Source organism: Festucalex cinctus, chromosome 5 (assembly GCF_051991245.1).
Source record: "Festucalex cinctus isolate MCC-2025b chromosome 5, RoL_Fcin_1.0, whole genome shotgun sequence".
NCBI classification, from domain to species: domain Eukaryota; kingdom Metazoa; phylum Chordata; class Actinopteri; order Syngnathiformes; family Syngnathidae; genus Festucalex; species Festucalex cinctus.
In genome coordinates this window covers 31,665,998-31,677,345 of record NC_135415.1, presented here as the reverse complement: position 1 = coordinate 31,677,345, position 11,348 = coordinate 31,665,998, and the positions used below count along the sequence as shown (strand labels likewise).

At 41.9% G+C, this 11,348-nt stretch overlaps 1 protein-coding gene across 1 annotated transcript; it reads left to right on the top strand.

Moving 5' to 3' along the window:
- The first annotated feature begins 3,564 nt into the window (after positions 1 to 3,564).
- Positions 3,565 to 10,201, top strand: unm_hu7912 (un-named hu7912). The gene is made up of 2 exons (XM_077522916.1): positions 3,565 to 3,790; positions 5,755 to 10,201. The coding sequence occupies exon 2, from the start codon at positions 5,804 to 5,806 to the stop codon at positions 9,002 to 9,004; it is 3,201 nt and encodes a 1,066-aa protein (XP_077379042.1). The 5' UTR covers positions 3,565 to 3,790; positions 5,755 to 5,803; the 3' UTR covers positions 9,005 to 10,201.
- The last annotated feature ends 1,147 nt before the right edge of the window (positions 10,202 to 11,348 follow it).

The following is an 11,348-nucleotide window of genomic DNA, read 5'->3' as shown; positions in this document are numbered from 1 at the left end:
GGCTGATGAGTCGCCCGGAACATCAGAAAAAAACATTGACCGCATCGTCAACCGATGAGTAAAGCTGAGAAATAAAATCAAAGAGACATGAACGAGTTTCAGACGTTTCCAATATCACGTCTCAAGTGAAACACGAGCAATAATTGCGCCCTGTTACAAACAGAAAAACGACACAAGAGTGCTGGCGGTGTGAGGGGAGCCGAGGGGGCTCAGCACTTCTTCAAGAGACGGGTTATTATTATTTCGAGAGCTGACCCATTTAAACAGCACCATGAACACGTGCAGCTGCCATCCACAATAAGTCATTGCATAAGGTGCAATTCAATCAGCAAATTGAAGAAAGTGTCAAAGCTGATTTGCAAGTTTCATGTGATGGCTGGCTGAGCAAAAGAAATGACTCTGGAATGAAAATACTTTACATCTTTGATTGGAAATGGAAGCATATTAAGTCATTGTTTCATTTTCCCCCTCTCCCAACGAATTCACAACCAAAAAAATGATGATGATTAATCAGTCAAACATTGTAAAATTCTGCTTTCAAATTTGGGAAAAGCCTTTTTGTGTTCCAGCTTGACGGTGACAAAAAACCATCGAGGCAAAGTTGGATGAATTTGGTGTGTAAGACTGACCAGCCACAACATTATGACTGCTCAACACATACGCAGATTGTAGAATATTTTCAATATACTGTGAAATGCTCTGAGAACGTCAATCAAAAGTGATTTTGCGCTTGTATTGGAAAGCTCACAATGAAGTTCTTTTTCAAGATAGACATGAATCAGTGAATTATTCACTTGCTTCGCCAGTCGTCACTTGCTTGTGTTGGAACGCTCAACTTGACTTGTGCCAGTCACGACACGCAACTTCAATTCTTGGCCCTCGCATTGTACTGTTGTTGAGCGAGAGTAAACACGATCCATATTAAGAAGGGGACGACTGTTTCCATCTCATGAGGCACAAAAGCGTTGCTGTTTTCCATTTGTCTTGAATGGCGGCCGGATGCTAAAAAGGCAAATTGTGAAATCAGTCGCTGGATCAAGAAGGACTGAAATTGTGACGAAGAACATTTTTCTGGAGGTGTGACGTGACCGTATTACATAAGAATTTCACAAGCAGAAATATTTCAAATAACGCTTTACAAGCACACCCACCACGGGCCTCTTTCCTGAGTTTGCGTATTGTAAATGTGCACAAATGACACAAATGAGCGTCGGAGTCACTGGTTAGCCAAAATGGCAGATGAGGAAGGATGAGCGAGGAGTGTTTGTGGTAAAGATTTCATTAAGCCTCAGCAGGGGATGTCGCGGAGCGACTCCAGAGAGCAGAACAGACGAGTTTGTGTTTGCTCAGTGCAGCTGCGAAGAACATCCACTCGATTGGAAACGTTGACCCACACGAGTGTCAGGGCATCTTTCCATCTTCCAACGCTCCCGGAAGGTGTCTCCTTATGCTAAACCTGATGTGAAACAAATGTCAGCCGGACGTATAGAAGAGGAGACACACACGCATCATTTGAGGCAGAAACCTGCGCGGCTGTGTTGGGATTTCAAACAATGAGGTGGATTTTTATAGTCTGGATGACTCCCATCAGCGCATGACTTTGAAATCTATTCACTCTCTTTTGCTCCTACTCAGTGTGGGTAACCATGGAAACCACTCCCGAATGATTTGGCTTATACGCAGATTTGTTGCGTTGTGAGTGTGACTTGGCGTGGATGGGAATGTTCTTTTTTTTCGGAAAACAAAGTCATCAGACTTTGCCAAATACGACGAGCCAGATTTTATTTAGAAGTAATATTGTGCGTGTGCGTGTGCGTGCTTATTCCATTGTAGTTGGCCTCAAAATTACTCCAGCAACATATTTCAGCTGAATGAAAGCACTGGATGATGGATAGATCGATCGATCGATATTTCTTAATCTCCCCATGAGTGAAATCAGATCATGGAAGCTTTAGAATAACATTTTAATCAATTCCTAATCAACACTTTAGCAATAAAAATACTCCCCCGCTGAGCTGTGAAGTAAGCGTAAATCTGATTTACACTTTGCTGAAACTATAAAATGAAGTCTGGCGCGAGAGTGGTGGACAGAGGATTATTTCGTGGACGGTTTAAAAGCTTGAAGTGGACTTTAGGCAAGAAACGCTTAAGACAGACATTGGCAACACTTTCCTAAAACCTTTTTCCTTCTGACTTGAGGTGCCCCAACATGAGCAATAATCTCATCCACTGTGATTACATCTAATTGAAAAGTTCTGTATGTGAAAGTTGCATGCATGAATGCAAATACATCAGTGGAAGCATTGTGTCATTAATGCTTCCACTTCAGATGGACTGAGTGGAAAAGTACTTGTAATATCGATTTCCGATCCACAAAGCCTTCAAGGTGCCTGCCCGAGACACCTGCTAGCAGCCAGCTGACAGACACGTGTGCCTGCCTGCAAACCAACAGCTGACGTGAACTGATGCCAGTGCACAGCGTTGTACGAGGGCGAGTCACACGTCGAGAATCCGAATGCCACACAGCGGGATTTCCACGGTACACTCATATGTGCGATATTATATGACGGCGGTTTGCACGACTTCATTTGTGCATGTGCGAGCAACAAAACTGCACATCCTGCAAGAAAATGATCAGCGCAGCTCGTCTGTTGTTGTGATTTGTATCTACCGTGGGAGCGCTTCACTAAGCACATTTCCTGCAGCAGTCGCACGCCGTGGGCGAGATGCGGCTCGCAGCCAATCGTCCGTTGGGATGATGCGGATGCGACCCGAAGGTGAGAATGGAGCCACAAAGGGTTCCAAGAAACCTCCACAAAATTAAAAGGACCAAGAAATCTGATCCTGGTATATATATATATATTTATTCATATTCATATTCATATTTTTCTTTTGAATGTATTATGGATGTTTGAATTGTTCAGCACTTTTGAGTTGCATTTCAATGTATGAAAGGGTCCACTTGTGAGTAATTTACTCTCTGTGAAGGTCTCAGCGGTTTTGTTAGTAAACAACATTCATGCATTTACCATGTCGAAAAAAATGTGCTTTGGTTAGATGACACCAAAGGTTTTTGTTTGTTTGTTTGTTTGGGGGTGAGGAAAAAGTACAACTGCTCACCACTCGACCATCGCTATTGTGAAACATGGAGGTGGCAGCATCATGTTGTGGTGTTGCTTTTCTTCAGAAAGAATATCGGGAATCTGATCAGAAGCTGAATGGTGCGATTCAAGAAGAAAACCTGTTGGGGGCTGCAAAACACGTCAGAGTGAGACGTCAATACTTCCCACTTACTGCAAACTGGAATTTTTTGAAGTAAGTACAAATATTTTAGCATAGGCCTGGTTTGTGTAGCTCAGAGACATCAATACTTCATTTGTTCAATGCCTGAACGGTGAACGATGAAGCCGCATCATGTGGAGGTCAACCCCATCCTCATCCTCATCCTCATCCTCATCCTCATCCTCATCCTCATCCTCATCCTCTTCCTCATCCATACGCACGCACGCACGCACGCAAGGAACGTAACCACGCCTCTCGACGCAGACTCAGTTCCGTCCCCCTCCCTTTTCCTCCATCACGTACAAACACACCCACGCGCGCTCTGTTCCACATCAGACACGACTGGAGAAAGCGTCTTGAGGTGAAGCTGAGATGTAAAGCATCCGAGGCAGGAGATTGACGCATGGATCGAGGCTCTCGGCAGGTGCGGCAGGCTGCAGCACACACCTCATCATCCTCATCATCCTCCTCCTCCGCCTCCTCATCTGCTCAACTGCATGGGAAACCGGTAAGCCACGACCTTCACTCACCAAGTCGTATTTTTGCGAACTTAGCCAAAAGTAAAGCCTCCTTTGACTTTGTTCTGGATCGAACCCGATGGTCGTCATTTCCCCCCTTTTCCTGCGCAAATGATGTCATTCGGACCACATCGGGCCCAGGTTGCCGCAGCACCAAAATGAAGACAACATTCAAACAGACGACTTAAAACAACGCCAGTGTGCAAGCTTTGACGAATGGCTAACCTCATTACAATTACAGCAGGACGGGTTGCGAAGCTTCTTTTTTTTCTTCTTCTTTTTTTTTTGGTGGCACAAATATATTTAACCCCCCCACACATATTTAGCATCTAGTGCACGTAAAAACAAAACGGGTGACAAAATCAGGGCCTACCCCATTTCAAAACAGGATTATTTGCTGATTGCGTGTCCATTTTGTCCGAGATTTTGTCCCTCGTGTGGTGAATGGTGCTGTGTGCTGTAGCTATGGAGACAGGATGTGGCATGCCATTTGAAAACTTGAGGGCTGAGGAAAAAGAGAGAGTGAAAGAAGGGGGTTGCACTTCTTTTGAGGAGCTGCATTTGACCGTGAATCAAAAATAACTCTGCATTTTGTAACTTTAAGCCCTTTAACTACTTTGGAGAAAAAAACAAAATAATAAATCCAAACCTTGAAACTGATTCTATATGGACTTGTGGCAGTTTGCCGAGGATGGTGCAATTTTTCTCCTGCTAACTATTTTAGATACACAAAATTAATGCTGGTGTTAGTCTATGATTATGTGTCAGGACTGCAGAGTCCTCACAGTGCAGTCAGCATATTGTACCAGTGGCATTCACTCTGCCCACTCCCATTTTCATACAGGACAAAGTCATTTCAATTACCATAACTGTATAATGGAATTATTGTGGGGAAAAAAACCCCCACCAGATTTTGTTTTCCACATCTGGCATGTAAAATTAGTGAGGTCTTTTTCTAAACTGTTTTGAGCATTTTGTGTGCTGCAAAGAAATGTGCAGCGTTTGAGTGCGAGCAGACGCGATAGGTGTGCTGGTGAGACATGGCAGGGACATGGCTGGGCAGTTCTCTGTCATCACAATGAACAGATGGCAGCTCAGGGTTAGCTCATGGGTGAGGGCCAACAAGAGGCCCAATATACGCATGGAGAAAAAACCAAAAAATACAAGAAATAAGAAAGCCTGATGACATATTCACAGTCCTTAAACTCGAGATTGATTGTCTTTTTAATTGCATTGATGGTTTTTATTTATTTGTTCTAACAACAGGATTTTGTAATATAGTGCTTCTGGTATTTTCTTCAATAGAGTATATTGATATAATAATTCAACTTTTATAAACATTTGATTTGTAATGGCGGTGCATCTACTGAAACTGAAATCTAATTTCTCTATTTTGGGTACTGCTTCAGTGCACATATAATGTTGAAAAATGGTCAGAATTGCAAACCTGTTTGTGAACATTATATAATGTAGTGGTGACGCATAGGCCAAGATAAAATCCCATTAAAATTTGGATCTGGGTCAAAGTGTGAATACGTCAATTACCTTCCAACACTCCACTTAATGATGGCTTCGGATTTGTTCACCACCCAAAATAATAATGGCACCATCAGTTTGTCATCTTACATGAAACAGGAAGTAGACTGCTAACTAACAAACATAGCGTTCCACAGTTGTCTTTTCAAAAACAATTCAGCCTTGGCTGAGGTCTGTGCTGTAGTCATCGTGCCAAACTCGTAATGGGCACCAGAGCCATATTTTTATATTGATAGAGCTATTTTACAGTCATGTGTATTAATTATGAGTTGATAGATAGACAGACAGACAGACAGATAGGTGCTTTATTGTTAGAAACATGATCCAAAATTGCTTTGCATTAAAACAGTTGCAGTTTCGAGTTGTTCAATCTCTGGAACGTACCGTGTTTGACTCAACATGTCTTTTCCTTCCTCAGGTTTTGTTGAAACGTCACACTGAATGGAGGGCATCCAAGTTCACTGAAGATGACCCGGACACATCCCCCTGATATCTTGACATCGACTCTGTATCAGGACATTCCTTTATATCCAAGCACCGAACACGCCATTTCTGCTCACTCTTCTTTGCAATGTGACTTGAAGATGATTGATAAAGCAGAAATCATCAACAAAAGACACTGCCGCAGCTTCGATTTTCTTGAATCACTGGACGACCCACAGTCTGTGTCTTCACCAATGGAGTGTCCTTTTAAGCGTCCAGAACAGCAGACCTTAAACAAAGATCTCACATGGAATGGACTAGATCAACCAGGATATCTTCGCTTCTCATCTCCAGATTTATTTAACTCCAGGCAAATCCAACAACACAGCAGTCAAGACAAAACCAGCCACCTCACATGGTCGGATTCTGTCAATAGAAAAAGATCTCGAAGTGCCCCCAGAATTAAATCGACTCTCACTCCTGTGCCCATTTCCGTGTCTCCTCTGGAGGCCAACCAAGCCAAGGATGTCCCAGACACTTCGAGGTGCTTTGAAACGCAAAGAGAAGCACCTTCCTCCAATAGGGCTTTTTTGAACGAGGTGCACCCTATTAAACTACAACCGCATTCGCCCCTCTATGTCTCTGATTGTTTTGATGAGGGTAAATCAGAAAAAGCAGCCACAACACCTCATGTCAGGTGCCGTGTGGATATTAAACCAGATGCCGCCGTACTCCAACACACATCTCGGCAGCTCCCCAATTTACGGCCTGAACGACTCGCTTGGCAAAGATACTCGCAGGCTAGCAGCAGTCGAGGTTTGCACGTACCGCGGCAGATTTCCTCACCTGCACCAACTCCAAGTGAATGCTACAATGGAGACTTTAGACAAGGATATCAGTACACTACGAGCATGTCGCCTGTCTCTTACCAGCATGTCGACATGTACCGAATGCCGTCACAGACAGCAGCAATGTACCTAAACCAGGAACAAAGAGCTTACTCGAACCCAAACATACCAACCAAATTTTTCTATACAGAAGACCCAGTTCGTTATCCAGTTCAGCCCTATTCCAGGGCGTACTTTCAGGACGATAGGTCGAGTGTAGCCAGCCGTGGAAGCACTACGGCGAGTCAGTGTGATCCACGGAACCGATGGGTACAAACGCTTCCTCTCAGGTCATATTACACAGATCATTTTTCAAACCAAGAGCCATCCCACTCTGTATATAGCACACCCTACCCTACGAGTGAGGCAGGTTCCTGCTTTTCTCAAACCCCCTCAAGCTCTTACTTTGGGGACGATCCCCGGTTCAATCCATACCACCAAAGTTGGTCAAATTTGTATTATAACAAGCCTTTTAACTCTCACGAGGAGCGGTACGTTCCATCAAGGCAATACCACACAGAAGGCCGAAGACGCCCCCGCATGTCGCAGGCGTTTTCAGATGACTGGTATCGCTCAAGTATATCTGGTTACTCCAACCAGTCTTCTCAGCTCACCCCACCAAGAGTAAGGACGGACACTGATATACCCCCATGGTATTCTACCTACAGCACAGAGACAAGTAGACTTAGAACGGCGGTCAAAAACCACTCCAAGTCTTGGGACAATATTCTTTATCCCCGCCATGACAGAGAGCAATCGGTGCTTCGTGGAAGAAGCTATGAGAATCTATTTTATCAAGCGAGGCGCGGGGCATCTCCCAGTGTCTCATCGCAACCTGTTATTCTTAACCTTTCCAGTTCGCCAAAGCGCTATGCCGCCCTGTCTCTCTCCGAGACCTCTTTAGAGCGCAGTCCAAGCAACCCGTGGAAGAACAGCAAGAGTGGCCACTGGTTTGTGACGCCCGAGATCACCATAACCGACAACGACATATGCGCAGGCAACCGCGAGCGGCGTGGCGTGCACGCTGTCAACTGGAATACTCTGGACAGTGAGAAGAAATCTGCTCCAAGAGTGATTGATGTTAAGAGGTCATTCAACACAGCAGAAATCACCAAAGAAAGGAAGCGTAACAATGTCTCCCTTCAGCAGAGTCTGGAGCAACTAGATGAGTTGCTCGCTGACTTAGTGGTTGATTACAAGCCACCAACCAGCAGGAAGCCGAGTGGCGACTTTCTGGATCAGCTTAAACAACTGATCACTGAAGATGATGAAAAAGTCAGGGGATCCTCTGAGATTGCAAACCTTGAATGTCTGAACACACGGCTCCCATCTTCTAAATCCAGTCCTGACACGATCAAAGACCCCGATAGTGGCTGTGATGCTTTACAAAGAAGTGCGGAAGAATGTTCTCCAGACCACAGCGTGGAGGATGAGGAAACCATGGTGTGTGCTAACAAAAAGTGCAAACGCTCTGAAAACATGTTCAACGCCTGCTTGTACTTCAAATCATGTCACAGCTGTTACACCTTTTACTGCTCGCGAAACTGCCGCAGGGATGACTGGGAGAGCCACAAAGAAACGTGTCTGTACGGCCGCGTGAGCAGCGTGTGTCGGCACACGATCAAGTTTTGCAGAGAAAATTCCGAGATCCATAAAGCCTTCTCTCGTATGGCGAAAGCCGGTTACCTCTCCAGAGGCAGAGGCGTCCTCTTTCTGGGTTTTGCCAATCCCGAGACGGCTGATCATTTTCTCCAAGTTGGGCTTGAGAGCCTTGTCATGTCGCCCACTTATTTGTCTCTCCGAGAGCTGGATGGCTTTCGGGACAACTTAGGCGACTACTGCAAGGAACTGCAGCAGGCGGGGAATGAGTATGACCCAAGCGAATGTTTCCTCTTGAATGTATCTGTAGCTGTTGGTGAACTAGTGCCTAACAGACCCTCACCAAGGGTCCAAACACCAACGGTTCGAAAATATGCAAAAGTTTCCTTGGCTTCATCAAGCCCAGAAAAAAAGCGGCTAAAGAAGGATAGCGAGATGGAAACTCTCATCCTTACTCCGCCTCCGGGAACGCCAGACATTGACCAGGAGGGGGAGGAGGGAAGGAAAGCCAGGGAGGTGTGCTTTGTCAACATTCAGCGTGAGCTCAGGATCAGAGGGGTGTTCCTTCGACACGAGTACCCCAAAATCTATGATCAGCTATGTGAGTTTGTGGAAAGCAACAAAAGGTTCACACCAACAACCATTTACCCAATCGATAAGAGAACAGGCAAGCAGTTTATGTGCATGATCATGGCTGCGTCAGAGCCGAGAACGTTAGACTGGGTGGACACCCCCCATCTCTTGGATGACATTATTTAGGACAGCACTGGATAGGAATCATAATGATGTCAGTTACACCAAGTGTAAATATTGTAAATACATTTCGTTTGGAAAATGGAAGACTGACATGCAGTCATTTGCAAATGGCTCATTTCCCTCCCTGTTCTACTGACCTTTAGCACATTGACATTGACTTATGATATGCAGTAGACACACGCACACAAACACTCGCATATGCTTACTCTTGCTTTGATTTTCTTGCTCTCGGAGAACTTTATAGACTGCATGCAAAGTGGGCACAACACAACCGTGTGTCTGAACGTGTAGGAGTTATTCAGTTTCTGCTCTACAATGTACAAAGCACACAACATTTATATTATTCTATATGCACATATTCTTGCCACCGCATAACAGATACAGATAAGTCCAACAAAATTGTTTCCTCCCCCAAACAAATGTATCTTAAATTTCTAGAATACCCTGTAATATTACAATTGGTGACTAGTATTGAGAGTATTTTCATTTAGTAAGCTGTATTTGTGTGGCTATTTTTATATCAGTCTTTTAGTTATTGTTTGATAGAAAATGAAGTACAATCAAGACAGCATTTTACTTTTCCACCTCTGTGTTTTCGATGAAACGTGCTTGGGTAAACTGCTTTGTTTGGAAGTGGCCTTCATTTGAAAATATCTATTTTAAATAAAGCAAAGTATTATTTTTAAATCTTTCTTTTGGCTTAACAGGTTGTCTTAACAACCTCTTCAACTATTTTTTTTCTTTGTGCTTAAAGCATGTCTTTAAAATTCAGGTATGTTATAAATATTGATTACAATGATATTTAAAACAATATTTAATCTGTTATTAAGTTACATTAATGACTATAAGATCACTTGAATAATACAAACTAACAGTGCAGTATGTTTTAGGACAATATGCAATACAAAAGCAAAAATAAACAACATAGTAAAACAATTATTGCTATTGATATGGAATTGTTCTTTTAAACCATGTTTTGTGAAGACTTATTTACTTTCAACGGTAAGCGATAAGAATGTTCCTAAAAAACTGCAACGCTGAACATACATAGATATAATATGCCTGCTTTTGTTGTTATTGCTGACTAAGCTAAGATTGCTCTTTTACTGGATTATATCTTTGTGCAAGATTTAAAATTTATATTTTGTGATGTTTATAATCTATATATAGATATATAATAAATGGAATTGAACAAATGAATTCATTTGCTTGCATTTATTTTACATACACACAATTTTACTTCTTTATTGATCTGTTGATCATTTTGGTGTTTTTCTTTTTTATTTGTTGGATTACTCAAACATGAAATTCAAGGAATGTTAATTGTTTCCATCAAAGTGAAAAACACGGCAATGTGGAAAATGTTAGTCAATTATTATCTTTTCAATGGTCCATATGAATTACTACAAGTGTTCAAACCAAGTCACACCAGTATGCAGTAATGCTCATTCACATTCATTTAAGTCTATCATATATTAAAAACAAAAAAAAAGAAAGAAAAAAAAGAAAAAGCACCATTTTGAGTGACCCAATTAGCTGTGGACCAAAAGTCTTGGTACTGTTATGTATTCCTGATGTAAAATGTTTGCGTTATTTTCCTCATTAGACTACCATCTAGCGGAGCAATATCTGTATTACAGCGTGGTGGTCAGTTTGCCGCAAAATGGGGCTGTGTCGTAAATAGAGAGGTTTTTTTTTTTCGTTTTTTCAATTTCTTTATTCGTTTAACTAAAAGTGGACAATACAGAATAACATAATACATTGTTAAATATTATATAGAAGAACAGTCAAGTTTAGAAATTCCAAAAAACAACACAAAATATAAATAAACTTAAAATAAAGGAAAAAAGAAAGAAAGAGAAAAAAAGAGGGAGGGGATATCAGCAAGGTTAAATTCTTCTACCAAATTATATGATTTCACTGCAATTTTTTTCTTCATATGTTTCAAGGATGAAAAATGGCAATTCTTTATGAAAAACTTTGAAGTTTGGTTTACATTTCAAAAATCCATTTTTATGTATTAAAAAAACGTATTCAATATGAAGTAAATGTAGTGTAAAATTAGGGTAAATGTATACTGCTAATTATTTACAATGATCCAAACTGATGAGTTAATTTTGGATAATTACAATAAACAAATTGCTTAAATAATAGCAACAATGCAATTAATTTAACAATAACAAATTGCTTTTCTTGTGGAAACAGTTCTGTAGAAGTTCATTTTCAGGACACATTCAACCGCGTTATTGAACTATTCAATGAGAGTGACATCATTATTTGTACAGAAAAATGAATTGAAGTAATTGTGTAAACGTGAAAACACGGGGCGTTTGGCTTGAACAAAGAT

What these genes read in the sequence shown, in the direction of transcription:
- unm_hu7912 (XM_077522916.1), top strand. Translation starts at nt 5,804, where the DNA reads ATGACCCGGACACATCCCCCTGATATCTTGACATCGACTCTGTATCAG.